Below are 18,515 nucleotides of genomic sequence, written 5' to 3' on the forward strand. Positions count from 1 at the left end.
AGGAAGGGGCAGGCTTGGGGTTGTCACAGAAAGCTTTGCAGAGTAGCTGACATTTCTGTATGACTATGACCAGTGGAGTCTAGAGAAGGGTGTTCTGTGGCAAATATTGCACGTGCAAAGGCCCAGAGACAGGGAACGGAGGTGGGGAGTGGAGAGAGGAGCAGACCCACCTTGGATGCCAAGGAAGGGACCTGGGCTGTGTCCCAGCAGGTCTTGGAGGGGCAGTGGCTGCCTCTGGAGGCGTTGCCTGGGAAGGGGCAGGAGGGAACATTCTGGGGTGATGGAAAGTTCTATATTGAGACAGGGGTGTGGGCTCCATCATTGAATAAAATTGTCAAAGTTCAACAAATAAACACTTGGGACTTGTGCATTTCACTGTCTGTAAGCTTTACACCCAAAGAAAACAATCGCAATGGCATACGTATTGAAGTGTTTACAGGGAAATGTACCGTTCCCTGCAATTTACAGTTCTTCCAAATTCACTGTATGTGTGAACAGTTCATAATGAAATATTGGGAGAAAAATCTTCAGGTGAAAAGAAGCCCATCTACTTGTTCTCTTCACACCAGCCCCAAGTTTGGAGAGTCAGATCTATATACATCTCCCTGAATCTTCAAATCAGTCCTGTGAAGCAGGTGTTATACCCATTTAGCAGATGGAAATGATGAGAAGCACAGAGAAGGGAAGTGGCTGGCCCAAGGTCATGTGGCGAGTTGGTGGTTGAGCTGAGTCTGAATCTGAGTTAGCCTGCTGCTGAGTCCAGTCTGGGGGCACTTCCTGGCTGCCCAGGCCATCTGGAGTGGGCAGAGACTGACTTAGAGCTGGCAACCAGATGCACCTGTAGGTGTTTTTGGTTCCCCCACGTAGGGGCCTAGCTGGAGTCTCCAGTAACGTGTCTGGACCAGGGGCTGATAAACCTCAGCTCATGTGACACCATCCGGGAGTGAGTGAACGTAGCTCTCAGAATTAGCCACAAACCGCAGCTATTTGTGGTTTTGGAGCTCGATGTCTGATTTGCAGAGCAAATCTGGATTCTAGTCTCTCATAATTACATGGTGTTTCCCTCTCTAGGTGTGGACTCAGACCCAGCTGCTATATAAGGCCAGCGTCTGAATAGACTCAGGCAAAAGCAGAGGGCCTGGTGAACAGGATCTCTCAAGACTGAGCTGCCGGGACCTTGCAGGGTAAGGAGGAGCCCCTCCCCTATTCAGTGTCTGAGCAGGGAGGAGGCTGAGGCCTCAGGAGGCAATGAGGAGAGTCTCAGACTGGAAACCTGCCGGCGTAACCCCTCTCTGAGCCTCTTCTGTCTTTCCTATAACATGGGCATAGAAGAGCCTCTCAGGGAGGCTCTGAAAAGGGCCTGAGTCACCCCAGTGACCTGAGTTAACAGAGCTGCACTTACACTTCTCAGGGATTTGGGGTATCTGGTGCCTTTGCTATTTCTCTGAGACTCCTCAGCTGCTTGCCAGATCTCCCTCCATTGGTGCCATCTTTTTAACCGAAGGTGATGATCCCTCTTTGAACAGAGAACTTTCTGGGTAGTGGGTTAGGATGAGGTAAGGAAATCAGAAAAAGATTTTTTTGCACGTGTTAACCCTTCATATTCTAGTATAAATGAGTGCTTCCAATATTCTGGGAGTAGATGGAGTGGGGGAAAAACCTGGAGGCTTTGGAAAAGGGAAGAGGGTGCGTAAGTGGAGGGGGCTGAAGCCAATGATTTTACACTGTGGCCCAGAGGAGAGTCCGTGGTGCTCTGAAGCTGGTGCTCAGGTAGAGTTGACAGAGAGAAGTGGGTGAGGGCATAGAGGCAGCAAAATAAGGTTTCTTAAAGACTGAGCAGCTTATCCCAAAATGCATGCTTCCTCGCTCCCAATCGATAACACTCCACACCCACTTCTTTTTTTTTTTTTAATGTTTATTTATTTTTGAGAGAGAGAGAGAGCGAGTGTGAGCAGGGGAGGGGCGGAGAGGGAGGGAGACACAGAATCCCAAGCAGGCTTCAGGCTCTGAGCTGTCAGCAGAGAGCCTGATGTGGGGCTCGAACCCATGGACTGCAAGATCATGACCTGAGCCGAAGTCGGACGCTTAACCGACTGAGCCACCCAGGCGCCCCCCACCCACTTCTTAGGGGTCTAAAATAATAGTGCCAAAACAGTAACAGTAACTGCTGTTTATTGCCTACTATGTACCAGAAACAGTGTGTTAGTGATTAGGAGGCAGAGGTTCAAAAAGGTAAACTCTCTTGTCTAAGGATTAGAACCCAGATAGCTCTGATCCAGAGCTCTTAATCTCAAGTACCTGGTATAGAACTGTCTCCTTCAAAGAGGTAGGAGTGATTTTTGGCTGCATGGATGCATGAAATTGTGGCTAGATGAATGTGTTGATAGACGGATGAACTGATAGAAGGATGGATAGATGGATGGATGGATGGATGGATGGATTTATGAAGGGGTGGATGGGTAGACAGAAGGATGGATGGACAGATGGATGGAAGGAAGGAAGGAAGGAAGGAAGGAAGGAAGAGTGGATGGGAGGATGGATGGATTGGTGGGTGAACAGACGGGTAGATGCTGGAGAGATTCTCCCTAGAGTCTGCCTGCTGTGAGTTTGCTATTTTGGTTGGAGTCCTCATGACCTCTCTCTCTGATGCTCCATTTGGAAATTTCATCTTGGGGGATAATCAGACATCCATGGCTCTAGGACAGTTTGGTTAATGGGTCTGCTCTGTGTCTCCAGATTCATTTCATTCATTCAACTTAGAAGATGGTATTGGGAATTCTGGACCCTGCCTTGTATGTCCCTGGGCCTCGGGATCCCGATATGATTCTTGGCAGGGAGTGCCTAGCTCCACCTACTTCCAGGGTGGTGACTCTGATGCACTGTCTCCTCAGCAGGGAAGCAGTGCCAGCATGTGGACAGCCTGGTGCGTGGCTGCTCTGTCTGTGGCAGCTCTCTGTGGCACCCACGCAGAAACAAACACTGTCCTCAGGGTTACCAAAGACGTGCTGAGCAATGGTGAGTCCAGGCCTGCGGCAGTCAGGGGTGACGTGGGGTGGGCAGGGCAGTCCAGCCAACTCTGAAGTCCCAAGGGCCCTCTTCACGTCAGGTGGGTGGGTAAATTATTCCCCCTTTTGCTTTTGGTTACCATTCCCTACACACTTACACCATGTTGAGGACTTCATGCCTGAGGCGGTAGAAGCAGTGACTAAGAGCTTGGGTCCTCAAATCAGCCTTCCCAGGGTTCAAATACTGACCGACCTTAAGTCCACAACTTGAATTCTCTGAGCCTCAGTTTTCTCGTCTGCAACATGGATGTGATTGTGGCCCCCGTCATAGAGGACTGGTTTGAGAATGAACGAGGTAGCCTTCTGAAAACGTGGTCCCGTTCCTGGTACATACATTGAAGGCCTTCAAATGTGGGGGCTGTAATTATTCCCCCCTTTAATTCTTGGGAGCTCATTTTTGTCATCTGGCAAACAAAGACCTGCCCTGATGCCATCCAAGCAGGTTTATAAGCTCTAAAGTGTGGAGCACTTGAAAGGGAGTAGAAGGAAGAAAATCTTTCCAGGTTCGGTGAATGATGTTGAAATCTAGTTAAAGCAAGAGCAGGTCCAGGTTAGCAGTCAGTGAGCCCACCTGAATGTCAGGGCTGGATTGGTCTGGGGGAGTCTTCCCATCTGACCTTGACATTCTACTGGTGGGAAAGGTGGGGCCCAGAGAGCCAAGGAGTGGGCCAGAGGTGGCGCCTGGGGGAGGAAGCCCTCACTAATGCCTTTGCTTCTCTGCAGCCATTTCAGGCACCCTGCAGCAGAGTGATGCTCTCCGCTCAGCCCTGAGAGAGGTGCCCATGGGTAAAGCTGGTGGTGATGGTGGAGGACCTCTCCTGGGGGGTCTGCTTGGTGGAAGTGGAGGTGGTGGGGGCGGTGGCCTTCTGGGGGGCCTGCTTGGTGGTGGGAGCGGAGGGGGTGGTGGTGACCTGTTGGGTGGGGTTGGGGGAGGCTTATTGGGTGGCGGAGGCAGCAATGGCGGGGGGCTTTTGGGTGGCAGTGGCGGGGGGCTGTTGGGTGGCGGAGGCAGCAATGGTGGGGGGCTCTTGGGTGGCAGTGGCGGGGGGCTCTTGGGTGGCAGTGGCGGGGGGCTCTTGGGTGGCGGAGGCAGCAATGGCGGGGGGCTCTTGGGTGGCAGCGGTGGGGGGCTGTTGGGCGGCAGTGGTGGGGGGCTGTTGGGCGGCGGAGGCAGCAATGGCAGGGGGCTCTTGGGTGGCAGTGGCGGGGGGCTGTTGGGTGGCGGAGGCAGCAATGGCGGGGGGCTCTTGGGTGGCAGTGGTGGGGGGCTCTTGGGTGGCAGTGGTGGTGGTCTCTTGGGTGGCAGTGGTGGTCTTCTGGGTGGTGGCCGACACCATTACGATGACTACAGACGCGTTGAATTCCCCCGAGGTGTCGGTGGCATTCCCTACAACGATTTCCATGTTCGAGAGCGCCCCCCCAAATATACCAATGGCAAGCAGCTTGGCGGTAATTACAAGTATGGTCACATCGAGACCAATGACAACACTGCTCAGCTGGGGGGCAAATACAGATACGGTGAGATCCTTGAGTCAGATGGAAGCATCAGGGACCTCCGAAAAGGTGACTACCGCAATGCTGACAATGCATATGGCGGCCACAGGGGCCGTGGGCAGTACAGGTCGGCCGAAGGTGCAGCAGCCATGGGCAGGCTTCACCGGAGGGAGCTGCGGCCCGGAGAGATACCACCCGGTGTAGCCACTGGGGCACTGGGCCCAGGTGGTTTGCTGGGCACTGGGGGCATGCTGGCAGCCGATGGCATCCTGTCGGGCCAAGGTGGCCTGCTCGGAGGAGGTGGTCTCCTTGGTGATGGAGGACTTCTCGGAGGAGGTGGAGTCCTGGGCGTGCTTGGCGAGGGCGGCATCCTCAGCACCGTGCAGGGCATCACCGGGTAAGGAGGGGCCAGGCTCTCCCTATCAAGCCCAAATGATGAACTTAACAAACATGGTGATCACCCCAGGGGCCTAGAGTTGGAGGGGTGACAGTCTTCAGAGCCCCATGCACTTCAAGACTTGGCCTCAGGACTGGACATCTTGAGAGTCCCAAGTTGTGTGGCTTGGGGTCTAGTCACTAAACAACCCTGAATTTGAGTCACAGCTCACCTTTTTATGTATATGTGTGACTTTGGGCCATTGTTTTCATCTCTCTGAGTCTCAATTTCCTCATCTACAGAATGGTCATCATCATAGTTAAAGTAGAAAATGTGCAAGGATTTAAAACTACACACATATAATTTCAGCTATGCCCAGTCTCCTCATATTCTCATAGTCACTATTTAATTCAACAAATACTGAGCACGTCTCCTATGTGCAGGCCACTGTGTTGGCACTGGGGACAAGGACACATGGTTAGCCAAGAAAAGACACATCTCTAGTCCCCACAGAGCTTGCAGGCCGATGGGGTATATGGGCTTTGATAAAGACACCTGAAAATAATCATGCAATTATAACACTGGTTAGCAGCTCATGGAGAAATAAGGATGTGTATAGTGGGGGAGGTCAGGGAAGGCTTCCTGGAGGAAGAGGGTCTTAAACTGAAAGCAGAGAATTTGTAGGAAGGAACCAGGAAAAGAAGGGCAAGGATAAGCAGGGAGAATGGTATCTTTACAAGACAAAAATTCAAAGGAAATACAAGGAAATGTAAACAGTGGGCCTCCAGGCAATGAGAGTGTGGGTCATGGCATTTTTTCCTGTCACTTCTCTGTGTTTTCCAAGTTCTATCCACAAACCTCAGGTATCGTTAGAGTTAGGGGGAATGAATGTGGCACAGAGAAGGGGGTGTATGAACACAGGGCACCCCCAGTGAAGCGTGGCAGACCCCGGGGATGACCATCTCACCAGCCTGGGTCCTATGCAGGCTGCGCATCGTGGAGCTGACCCTCCCCCGAGTGTCCGTGCGGCTCCTGCCTGGTGTGGGCGTCTACCTGAGCTTGTACACCCGCGTGGCCATCAATGGGAAGAGGTGTGTACCCTCAGCCCTGGAGGGGTCCCCACCACCCGAGGTCCTGGATGAAAGATCTTGAGCAGGTCATTTCCCCTGTCTGCACTCCAGCCTCTTTGTCCGTAATGTGAGGAATACTAACACCGAATGTGTTACCGGCACCTGACTTATACCCTTGGGCTCAGGCCATCTTCCGGTCCCGGTCAGCAGTGAAGGTAGCCTGCATGGGTGTTAAGATCTGGGAGGCTAGAGACAGGTGACAGCCTGGCTTTGAATCCTGACTCTATTACAAGCTGTGTGACTTCTGGTCAGCCCCTAATGTCACCAAGTCTTAGTGTCTTCACCTGCCACGGACATAGTGACATCTCCTTTTCCAGGTGGCTGTGGCCGCAAGGGAGGGAAAGCAAGAAAATGTCTCCCTGATAGTGCCCGCCACAAAGTAGGTGCTTAGCGGAGGACTTTAGAGAGTGGACTTTTGTGCTGATTTCTCCCCATGGGACGAGGTCCTGTCTATGAGGCTAGGTCAGTGGGTAGTCACTTTGAAAACCAGAATTTATGTGTAGAGTTCATTTATTGACTCCTGTTCCCAGCCTTTGAGGCTCTCTCATTGACTAAGTGGGAGATGGATTTGTTCATGGATGTAGAGGGACCCGGGAAGCCTTCTGGTTTGGGACCCCTAGAGATGAGCAAGGCGCAGAATAGATGCACGACAGCAAGGGGCGGGGACAGCAAAGACAGCCCAAGGTGCAAGGTGCTGGGTAGAACTGAATGAGGCTGGAGGCCTGGAGGCTGAGGTTGACTAGCCGTCTCCCTGGCCCCACTACCTCCTCTAGTCTCATTGGCTTCCTGGACATCGCGGTGGAAGTGAACATCACGGCCAAGGTCCGGCTGACCATGGACCGCACAGGCTACCCTCGGCTAGTTGTGGAGCGATGTGACACCCTCCTGGGGGGTATCAAAGTCAAGCTGCTTCGAGGGTGAGTACTGGTGGGCAGTGGAGTGCCTCGGTGGACGGTGGAGCGGTCTTTGATAAACCATGTGGTCAGGAGCAGAGGCTCTAGAAGCAGCCTGCGGTTCAACCTCCATGATTCCTTGCTGTGTGACTTTGAGCAACTCTGCTGCCCTCTGAATCTGAGCTCCACTTGCTGTGTCTGTGAAATGGGCTAATTCTCTTTCCCTTTGGAATGGAGATAACGAATGCACAACAGTACAGAACCTGGAACATTTTAAGTTTTCTGAAGAGGGGCGCCTGGGTGGCTCAGCTGATTACACCTCCAACTCTAGATTTCGGCTCACCTCATGATCTCACGGTTTGTGGCTTGAAGCCCCGTGTTGGGCTCTGTGCTGACAGTGCGGGGCCTGCTTGGGATGCTTCCTCTCCCTTTCTCTGCCTTTTCTCCCCTCTAAAAATAAATAAATATTTTGAAAAAGAGTTTTCTGGGGCGCCTGGGTGGCTCAGTTGGTTTAAGCATCCGACTTCAGCTCAGGTCATGATCTCGCAGTTTGGGGGTTCGAGCCCCACGTTGGCTCGGTGCTGACAGCTCAGAGACTGGAGCCTACTTCAGATTCTGTGTCTCCCTCTCTCTCTCTGCCCCTCCCCCGCTCATCCTCTCTCTCTCTCTCTCTCTCTCTCTCTCTCTCTCTCTCTCTCAAAATTGAATAAAAATAAAAATAAATTTTTTTAAGAGTTTTCTGAACATATGTCTAGCAGGAATTTTCTGTCCCTTCGAACCCCAGCTCATGGGGAAGTTTCCCAGTTAGTTCTATTCAATGCAACCTTGGTTAGGGGTTGGGTTTTTTTCTATCATAGCCTCCCCACAAAGTGGCCAACACAACCAGAGAGGTTTCAAGTGTGTGTGTATTGAGGGGTCTGCTGCCTCCAGGTGATGGTCTTGGATGAGGGCACACCAGGGCGGCTCAGAGCTGAGCCCCTTTCTCCTCCCTCCCTGGCCTTCATCATGGGAAACGTGTCTTTTTGGCTTCTCTCATTGAGGCCTCTGGCTGCCTGCTCCTCCCCCTCCTGTCTTATCAGTCTCTTTGCCCCTGTCCCTCCAGTGCTCATCTTATCTAGACTTTGGGAGCAGATAACCTCACTGTACGACTTGACCCCAAGAATCTCTGATTCATGTGAGCTTCTCTGAGTCTTTGTTTCTGCTCTAGAGTGGGTCAGGACAGAGAAAATTGGCCCCTGATATTTTGGTGAGAAGAGGAGGGGAGAGAAGCACCCAGAAACCTCAAAGATTGATTTTTTAAGTTTATTTATTTATTGTGAGTGAGAGGGTGCGATGCTTGAACCCATGAACCGTGAGGTCATGACCTGAGCCGAAATCAAGAGTTGGATGCTTATTCAACTGAGCCACCCAGGCGTCCTAAAACCTCACAGATTTTTTTAATTTTCTAGGAAATATTTTTGGTAGTACATGGTTCAAAGATATAAAAAAAATACAAAGGCACAGACTGGAGAGCCCCTCTCACCCTGTCTCCCATCTCCCCGCCCCCCCCCCACAAGCTCACTGTGCTTGTTTCTTGATTCTCCTTCCAATTCTTTTCTACAAATGAAGCAAACATGAACATAGAGTCTCATTCCCCACCCTCCTTTTAACACAAGTGGACACATACTATAAACATCACCTTGCACTTTTTCATTTACTCTATTTGGAGATTTTCCTGTATTTGGACATCGAGAGCTTCCTTTTTGTTTAACTTTTTACAGCTGTGTGGTATTCCGTTGTCCGGATGAGCCATCATGTATTCGTCCAGTCCCCTGGTGTGGGGACATTGCAATTTGTCTAATCTTCTGCTCTGAGGAATAGGTTACAGTGAATTATGTACATTTTAAACATGGGCCGATGTATCTGTTGGATAATTTCTCAGAAGGAGACAACAGTCTGTGCCCTGAATGGACATAGGTTAAATTCAAATTACCCCCCCACACACACACATATGCACACACACGCACGCACGCACCCATGCATGGATAAATTCTCAAGGGCCTTATCGTCCACAGAGCATTGGAACCAACACAAGTTCCCTTAAGCTGTGAATCCACCTAAGAAGGAGACCAAAACGTGTACAGAAATGTTCTAATTAGGACATGATCTCAAGAAATGCTTTGCTCTGTCAAACTGGCAAGCGTTGGACACAAGCTGGGAGGGTGCAGGCAGGGCAGTGTTCAGTGGGGACAGAAGGGCGGATTTTTAAGGGGCCAAGCTATCGGTGACACTGCGTGAGGATGACCATGTTTCGCTCACCTTCTCATCACTGCGGGGCCTCGGGAAATAAACCCTTGCCCTACAAGTCTGTCTGTCTGTCCATCTATGTGTCTTGCCTATGCATCAATGCTATGATCTCTTTCCCCCCTTAACCAACTGGTTAGGACGGTTTGTTTACAGCTGGATGATGCACTTGGACCACTTCTCCAGAGCTGTTTCCTTGTCTGTAGAACCAATCCCATCTCCCAGACTTTCAACAGCAACAGCTCGTTTTCTCCTGTGGACCCCATGAGCACATTTTGTCGGCCAGCATTTCTCCTCCCCTCCCTTCCACACACATTTATTGAGCACGTACGGTGCCCCAGGTACTGTGCTGGGTGCTTGGACAGAGGAATATGTTCGTTTTCCTGCAGCAAGCAGCCCGCTAGAGGGGCAGATGAGCAGGAGGGAGTGACTTCTGCACACAGGAACATCCCAGCCTGGGCCTAGCCCAGTGCAGAGTTCAAGGAGCATCTGTTGAACGAACGGATGGATGGATGGATGGATGGATGAGTGAATGAGTGAATGAAAAGCCAAGCAATTTGCCTGGGCAGCCTGTCCGGCCAAGTCTGTGGTGAATGTACATTGTCTGTCTGGCTTTCGGAACAATTTTCCAGCACTCAGGGGTTCTTGCTGCCCAGGGCCTGGCTCGGGACGCTGCATGGACAAGCTTGGTGAGCTCCCTCCTCCTCTCCCGCTCCTCTCTCCTCAGGCTTCTCCCCAACCTCGTGGACAACTTAGTGAACCGAGTCCTGGCCAATGTCCTCCCTGACTTGGTAAGAACCTATCCTGGGATGGGGAGCAAGGAGCACAGACTTTCCCCAGACGGAGGGAGCGCAGTCCAGCCTCCATCCCTGCGGGCGTGCAGGTGACCCAGAGGAGCCAGAGGGCTGGGGCCTGTTCTTGGGGGTCTGGGGGGTACCCTGACGAATGTGGAGGGACAGATGAGTGACGGGATAAGGAAGTGGAGCTTAAGAGTCACACAGTTCTGGTTTGAATCCCAGCTCGGGCACTTCCGAGCCACGTGACAATGGGGATCAGGAGAGCGCCTTCCCCGCAGGGCTGTGGGGAGGACAGTGCCAGGCACAGAGCACGCAGGCAGTAAACGCAGCTATTGTCATTGCTATTCCTGCGCCCCGCGCCCCAGCGCCCAGCCCCGGCTCCAGAACCTCATGCCATCTCTCCCCCCACAGCTCTGCCCCATCGTGGATGTGGTGCTGGGTCTTGTCAACGACCAGCTGGGTCTCGTGGACTGTAAGTCCTTCCTGTTTTGCGTCATTCAGCCAGCGTCTTCCAGCCCTGATTTGGGCCCAGCCAGGGAAGGCGCCGGGGGGCATAGCATGTCTGGGAGGAAGGTCCAGTGAGGTGGGGGCACCAGGCCCCTCTCGGGCCCTTAGAGCGCGGTGTGGCTGATGTCACAGGAGAGAGGCTACCTGGCCTTCCCTCTTGGCGCCAGACATGCCCCCGGAGGGAGGAGCATCCCACCTGGCCCGGTGGCTAAGTCTCTGGACAGAGACAGTGAGGCTGGTCAGAGCCCTGGCTCTTTCCTGACAGCTGTGTGGACTTGGAAAGACTCCTTCCAGTTTCCTCAACTCTAATATGGGGGGCTGGCTTCAGCCCACAGAGGGATTGGAGAGTGAATAACAGGAGACACCATGAATACCGTTCAGGTCCCTAGAACCAGGCTCCGATACCAGCCGTGGTCCACGATTTCTGAGTGAACATTCCTGGAGGCAAGCCTGCCCCGTATGGTTGTGCGGTTCACGCACAGCAGGATGGCAGGGACCTCCTTTCACATAAACTGCAACATAACGGAGGCACCTGACTTGTGAGGTGCACAGTATCTATAGCCATACAGGGCGGCCCTCTTGGGTGGCGCTCCCGTCTCTCTGGGGTCCCAGGAAGTTTGGGGATGGCTTTTGCAGATGGGTGAAATTCTGTCCTTTTGTGGCCAGGAACAAGGGAGGGAGAGCCCAGAAGATGGGGCTGTTGGTCATAAGCAGTCAGGGAAATGCCAGCTTCAACTAAGCACCACGTTGTGGAACCTTAAAACTTCCTCCCTGGTCACAGTACTCCACAGTTTACAAAGCTTATCAATATCCAGAATCCCACAGACCCCACAATATGGCCCAAGGAGTTATACAAACCTATTTTACAGAGGAAGAAACTGAGGTTCAGAGAGGCACAGTGTCTTGCCTGAGGTCACACAGCAAGGAAGAGGCAGAGGTGGGATTTGAACCCGGAACTCTTGTTCTTTTCATGCTGCCGTCTGGAGCTGGAGCCTTGCTGCCCCGCCCCCCTTGGGGCATAAGAAGGGAAGGCATCTGGGAGGATGAAGGGTGCTACCTATGACCCCACCTTTTCCTGCAGCTCTGGTTCCTCTGGGGATATTGGGAAGTGTTCAGTATACCTTCTCCAGCCTCCCGCTCGTGACCGGGGAATTCCTGGAGCTGGACCTCAACGTGAGTGCCGGGGCCTCAGGGAAGGGAAGGCGGGCAGGGGTGTGAGCGCCAGACCCATGGGCTTCTACTCAGTGTCTGGGAAGCAGTGTCGGACCAGGACCCTCTTCTGATTACTTGAAGACCTTCCAGAAGCCACATCAGGAAACACAATCGCAGCCAACACTTACCAAGTGTTCGCTGCGTGGCAGGCACATTCCAAGTGCTTTAATGTAGATTGACTCCGTCTGTCTTCACAGCCACTGTATGACATAATAAGGTGACCTCCGTGCTGATGTCCATGCTCTAAAGACTCCCACCATGGCCAGTTTCAAGCTACTAACTTTATATCACATGCATGGAGCTTTTGCTCTTCCGAGCTAGCGTGAGCGGGTTCCAGCACACCACTGAATCTGACCCCTACCTGTGCACGGGACACACACACACGTTCTTCCCCCCCATCCTGTACCAACATGGGTGCTTCCCCCGCTGCTCTATCAGCTACAGAACTGCGGGTGAACCCCACGCTGCCACGTACACAGGATACGTGTGAACACATATACGTGCCCCCCAGTCTATTCGCAAACAGTAGTCATTCAAGAGGTGTTTGTCGGTTACCTGCTGTGTGCCAGACTCCGTGCTGGGGCTGGGGGTGCACCATGAACAAGGCAAGACCTCTACCTTAATGGAGCTTACAATCCGTTGGAGGGGCTAGGCCATCCAAGAGTCACTCAAATAAATACACAATTAAAGATCATCAGTTCTGTGCAAGAGGGTCCCAGGATATCAGAGCCTATAGCAAGGAGTCAGGCTGTATCCAGGGAGATCATGGAGGGCTTCCCGGAGGAAGTGACATGTAAGCTGAGACCTGCCAGTGAGTGGGCCATAATAAGAGAAGAGCGTGGGTCAGGGAACAGTATGTGGGAAGGAGCCACGGTGGGAGTAGTGAGGTGGTGGCAGGGACTGACCAGGGGCAGTAGGGACGGAGTGGCTCTCAACGAGGCGGAGAAGTCCCCATGGGCAGACCACACAGCATCTGTAGAGCAGGGAGAGGGGTCTGGTCTTCAGGGAATAGATACGCCATGGGCACTGTGCGGACACGTAATTAGCTCCTTTTGGCAGGGCAGAGGGGCAAGAATCCATGTTGGACACGTATTTAAAATAAAGGGCGATAGCTCATGGCTGTAAGTGGTCATAAAGTGAGAACTGCAGGAGGTTCCATGCCATCACAAACGAAGAAAAGCCAGGGACCATAAAAGAAAGGGTAACTCAGACCCAGTGGGTTTAATCGAGGAAGGCTGCCAGGACGTCACCCCAGTCTCAGCCTCCTCCGCTCATCTCCCTGTAACCCTCCCTGTGACCCCTTTCCTCTCTGCTTCCCCAGACTCTGGTCGGGGAGGCTGGAGGAGAGCTCATTGACTATCCACTGGGGCGACCAGCCACGACTCCCAGACAAAAGATGCCAGAATTACCCCCCATGGGTGACAACACCAACTCCCAACTGGCCATTTCTGCCAACTTCCTGGGCTCAGTGTTGGCCCTCCTGCAGAAGCAGGGGGCACTGGATATCGACATCACCGACGGCATGGTGAGTCATGGTCCCATCCGGAGGTGGGCTGGGCTGGGCAGCAAACAGCTCCCCGTTGGTCCTGTCTAGTCCCCACAGCCTTGGGCAAATTGCTTTCAAGTGAGAACAGTAAGCAGATAGTGCGCCCCTGACTCATTTCCCACTCACGGGCATGTATTGGTTATATCAGTGTTTACCAAAGCACGGTGACTGAGATGATTTTAGGCGATTCGTAGACGTGGCATTAAAGAACATCAAATCATATGATGATGATCTCTATTCAGTTCTATTTAATTTTATGACACTCCTTCTTTAAAATCATAGTGTATATTCTTACATACGTATCTCAATGTAAATGCTTAGGATCCTTTTACTTGGTAAACATTGGTATTAAATAACTAAAAGATACATAAGAATAAGGTATGCTCCAGAATGATTTTCTTTCCAAACGTTTTCTTCTAAAAATGTCAAGCCTTCAGAAAAGTTACAAAATAACACAATCGGTGCCCAAATATCCTTCACCTAGATTCACCAGTTAATATTTTGCCATATTTGCTTCATGTCTACGGATCCATCCATCTGCTCACCCACTGATCTACCCACCTACTCATCTGTGCTTCCTCCTCCCTCCCTTTCTCCCTCCCTCCCTCCCTTCCTCCCCTCTTTCCTCCCTCCCTTCCTCCCTTCCTCCCTTCCTCCCTCCTTTCCTTCCTCCCTCCCTTCCTTCTTTCCTTCCTTCCTTCCTTCCATCATTCCATTCATCCACCTATCTAACCTATCAGCAACCTAGCCAGCTATTGTTGAACAATTTAAGTTTTTAGAAACATGACATCCCACTCCATAAATTTGTGTGTGTCTCCTAAGAACAAGCTATTCTCCAAAAAACCACCGTATGAATTACGTCCATCTTGATTCCACCAAGAAGTCCCCATTTGGTGCTAGTATACAGTTAATCCTCTCTTGTACTTTTAAGTGTCCTCTTTGTAACTCAGAGAGAACAGGACTCACCCCCTCAAAGCCAACAAGATCCATGGAGAATATAATGGCATTGTTTCATTTTTATTGCGTTTACTTTCACAGTTGCCATTTCTTTCTGTCAAATGGTACTGACTTTTCATTTTTTAGTATTTGAGGTTTTCAAAAGCAGATCTTTGGATATGGCAGAATTATGCATTTAGTGGACACTGGGTTATGCACATGGACTCACCGATGTTCACCTTGTTTTGATAAAGAATTAGATTTAGGCGCGTCTGGGTGGCTCAGTCGGTTAATTAAGCATCTGACTCTCGGTTTTGACTCAGGTCATGATCTCACGATTTGTGGGTTCAAGGCCCACGTGGGGCTCCAAGCTGGCGGGCAGTGTCTGCTTAGGATTCTCTCTCCTTCTCTTTCTGCCTCTTTCTCTCTCTCTCTCTCTGAATGAATGAATGAATAAATAAATAAATGAATGAATAAATAAATAAATAAATAAATCAACAAAAAAAAGTTAAGAATTACATCTAGAGGAGAAAGAGTCAGGTCTTTTCTTACCTCCTGCCCCATAAAGTCATGCCTATAGTAAGCTTAAGTGGCTGGCCCTGTCCCCTTAACCACAAAACGGCTGCCGTGATCAGTATGTGGGTTGCCATTGGACAGGCAGGACCTCCCAAGGGGTCTTTGAAGGGAAGAAGATGCCCCTGCTGGTTGCCTGAGGGTGTGTAGGAGTTTAAGCACTGTGTTAGCAACTCCTGTCTGTCCCTGCAGCCTCAGGGACTCACATGCCCCTTCTTGCCCTGCAGTTTGAAGAACTTCCTCCTCTCACCACGTCCACGCTGGGAGCTCTGATTCCCAAGGTACGTAAAGCAGATGCGTCCCCTTGTCTTCAGCCCTCCCCTCCTTCTAGGTGTCCCGGGAACTGGGTCAGAAGAGGAGACGCCCACAACCAGGGTGGGGTGATCCGAGTGCATTGACAAAGGTGTGGTGTCCAAATCCCCATGCCAGGAGGGCATGGAGGGTTGAGGTGGAAAGACCCTGAGCTGTAGCAGTGGACTGGTCTGCACCTTTCTAATCCTCATCTGGCTACTTCATCGCTGTGTGTCTTCAAGCAAGAGTCTTAACATCTCTGAGCCTTGGCTTCCTCATCGGTAAAAAAAGGATGCGAGCTCCTACTCCACACCTTCGTCTAGGAGAGTGAAGGAGATGAAGGTGATGGTTCACGTAAAGATGCTGATACGCACAGGTGCATGGTGGCTCAGATGGGAGGAGCCAGATTTTTGGAGCAAACATGAACTTGAATTCCAGCTAAGCATGTCTCAACCATACTACCATAGGCAAATGACGTCTCTCTGAGCCTCCGTTTTCTCCTCTGGGAAATGGGGCTAACAATGCCCACTTCACCATGTGGCTGTGAACCTGGGAGTTGAACATAAGCACAGAGTAGGCATTTGATAAATGTTCACTATTATTGTTCTTGTTCATAATAACAAAATCGTTTTTTGTTTTTTTTTTTTTTTAAAGGGCAAGTGTGTTTTTGTCAGATTATTAGCTATATACGGTTGGAACAAAGGCCTTTCCGATCCCAGTTCTTGTCCCAGCATTGGTCCAAAACCTGTTAGCCTGCACCTGGCAGGAGAGAGCTTCTTACACAGTAAGTGCTATGCAGGTACAACGGATTGCTGTAACCTACGACCATTTTAGACATTTTTCATCTCTTTTCTACCTGTTATGCTCCTGGTTCGACTTCAGAAGCAGGAAAGGAGACCTAAGTCAACAAATGATCACTATCGCCCTCATGCGGTTGGAAGCTGAATGGCATAGCACCATTATCTGAGGTCAAAAACAGCGGCAGGTCCCAGGGGCAGGTAGAGTTCTATCAAATGGACCTTTTATTTACTGGACCACTTCTGTGTCCACTGCACTTTACAGTTTATGAAAAAAATTTAAGAATCCCCTATTTTATTTGGTTTTAATCATCCCCCGCATTCATGGAGCTGGAAAAGGGGAGCAATCCATTTCACAGACAGGGAAACAGAGGCTCAGAGAAGTCACACAACATGGCAAAGGCTGTGCTGGCACAAAGACTCAGACCTTGAAATGGGACTCTGGGTCTGCAGCAGCGGAGATTCAGGCTAGACACGGGAGAGTGTCCCCCGGAGATCCAGGCTTAATCAGAGCTGGGGTGTGCATCCTGGGTCTCCTGCTGCTGTGGGGAGAGTTTGAGGTAACCTCTCCGCGTCCGTGTGAAGGAAGGTGTTGCTAATTATTGGAGACCGTGTATGTTGGGGTTGGCTCCTCCAGGTATCCCCAAAATCCCCTTGTGAAAAGCCAGTTACCAAATTATTGATTTGTTGAAAGCCAATTTGCCAAAGGGTGAATTCGCTCAGTGGTCATTTGGCTAAATCTACTAGATTCACCAACAGATCAAGAGTTTGTTTAAAAGAATTTCACCTTGGGGCGCCTGGGCGGCTCAGTCGAATGCGGTTAATTAAGCATCTGACTCTTGATTTTGGCTCAGGTCATGATCTCTCCGTTCGTGAGTTTGAGCCCTGCCTCGGGCTCTGTGCTGAAAGCATGGAGCCTGCTTGGGATTCTCTCTCCCTCCCTCTCTGTCTCCTCCTCCCCCGCTTGTGCTCTCTCAAAATAAATAAATAAACTTTACAAAAACTTTTTAAAAATAAGTAAGAATAAATAAAAGAATTTCACCTTGACAATGTGTTCAAGAACATGAGTAGAATCTTCTTAGTTCCAGGATCCACACTGCTGCATTGCCTGTGGAGAAGTTTCCATTTACATGGATTTCTTTTTAAAGTAACTTTGTAGTTTTTCCCATATAGTTAAATTCTTTTAATATATATTTTAAAAAAATTTTTAATATTTAGTTTTGAAGAAGAGAGAGACAGAGCGTGAGTGGGGGAGGGGCAGAGAGAGAGGGAGACACAGAATCCGAAGCAGGCTCCAGGCTCCGAGCCGTCAGCCCAGAGCCCGACGTGGGGCTCGAACTCACAAACCACAAGATCATGACCTGAGCTGAAGTCGGGCACCTAACCGACTGAGCCACCCAGGCGCCCCCATTTAGTATATTTAAGAAAAGTGCTCCTTCGGGGGATCTGGCTGGCTCAGTCAGAAGAGCATGCAACTCTTCATCTTGGGGGTCATGAATGTGAGCCCCACACTGGGTGTAGAGATTAAAGTCTTTTTTAAAAAAAAGAAAGAAGAAAGAATAATGTGCCTTAAAATAAAGTTTTTGGTAAAGCAGTAATTCAGCACATATGGGAACTGACTTTTTGATGAACCGTCCCTTTAGCTCATTAGCTTTTGGGGAGTCCATTCACAGCAAACAGGCTCAGATTCCTCCCACCTGGGGGGCTCCAGAGACCCCTGCAAACCCAGGTAGGCTGTGCCTTGCTCTGAGTTTTCACTGTGAGGTGCCCCAAAATACAAACTTTCTCATTCCAGGTGGGGTGTCCAGAGGCAGCAAGAGGGGAGATGGGCCCTGGGCTTCTGAGTGACACAGCCCTGGGCTGCCATCTCAGCTCGCCTGCTGACTTTGGACAATTTGCTTGAACCTCAGTTTTTTAATTCTGTCACACGGAGAAAAAAAATACCCTATGGATTTGTTGTAATGATTCGATGCAACCGTGAATGTCTGGACAAACCCATCTTGCTCAGTCGCAAATTCTGAGCATTTCCATGCATCGGACGTTGAGCTCGAGGCTTTGCCGGCACCCCCACATTTAATTCTCGTAGCAACGCCCTGTGAGGGGCTCGGAGAGGGCAGCCCCCTCCCCAAACGCGGCAGCAGGTGAGAGCCCTCACGTGCATGCAGGGCTCAGGCATTGCTGCAGGTGCCCAGGGTGACACCCTGTGCCGTGTGTTTAGAGTTGGCTGCTGACCCCGCTACCCAGGGCCCCACTCACTCTGGCCTGGTGTCCCCCCCGCAAGGTGTTCCAGCAGTACCCCGAGTCCCGCCCACTCACCATCAGGATCCAGGTACCGAACCCGCCTTCAGTGACGCTACAGAAGGACAAGGCACTGGTGAGGGTGTTCGCCACCTCCGAGGTCATGGTCTCCCAGCCCAATGACGTTGAGACCACCATCTGCCTCATCGATGTGGTGAGTATCAGTGGGGGGGGGGCGCCGAGTGGTCTTCCGGAGTCCCCAGACCCCCTCAGATCCCCACAAAACCAACCGTAGTGACTATAAGCCCAACTTGGGGCCAGATGATCTGATTCAAATTCAACCTTTAGCACTTTTAGCTATGTGAGCTTGGATGCGT

General features: G+C 51.1%; 2 protein-coding genes across 2 annotated transcripts in view; both read left to right on the forward strand.

Annotated features, from left to right (window-relative positions):
* Positions 1-18,515, forward strand: part of LOC112869699 (vomeromodulin-like) — a 288,979-nt gene that overhangs the window by 49,118 nt on the left and 221,346 nt on the right. The gene's annotated exons all lie outside the window — the stretch shown is intronic.
* BPIFB4 (BPI fold containing family B member 4) overlaps positions 2,910-18,515 on the forward strand; it is a 28,445-nt gene continuing 12,839 nt past the window's right edge. Inside the window, exons 1-11 of the mRNA XM_086699863.1 lie at positions 2,910-3,015; positions 3,789-3,851; positions 4,437-4,956; positions 5,922-6,026; positions 6,839-6,982; positions 9,969-10,032; positions 10,450-10,510; positions 11,627-11,718; positions 13,079-13,282; positions 15,040-15,093; positions 18,182-18,352. Coding sequence (XP_086555989.1) covers positions 2,910-3,015; positions 3,789-3,851; positions 4,437-4,956; positions 5,922-6,026; positions 6,839-6,982; positions 9,969-10,032; positions 10,450-10,510; positions 11,627-11,718; positions 13,079-13,282; positions 15,040-15,093; positions 18,182-18,352 — 1,584 coding nt within the window. The remainder of the gene's footprint in view (positions 3,016-3,788; positions 3,852-4,436; positions 4,957-5,921; positions 6,027-6,838; positions 6,983-9,968; positions 10,033-10,449; positions 10,511-11,626; positions 11,719-13,078; positions 13,283-15,039; positions 15,094-18,181; positions 18,353-18,515) is intronic.

Source organism: Puma concolor, chromosome A3, assembly GCF_028749965.1.
Source record: "Puma concolor isolate L17-30 chromosome A3, mPumCon1.1.hap2, whole genome shotgun sequence".
In the NCBI taxonomy this organism is placed as follows: Eukaryota; Metazoa; Chordata; class Mammalia; order Carnivora; family Felidae; genus Puma; species Puma concolor.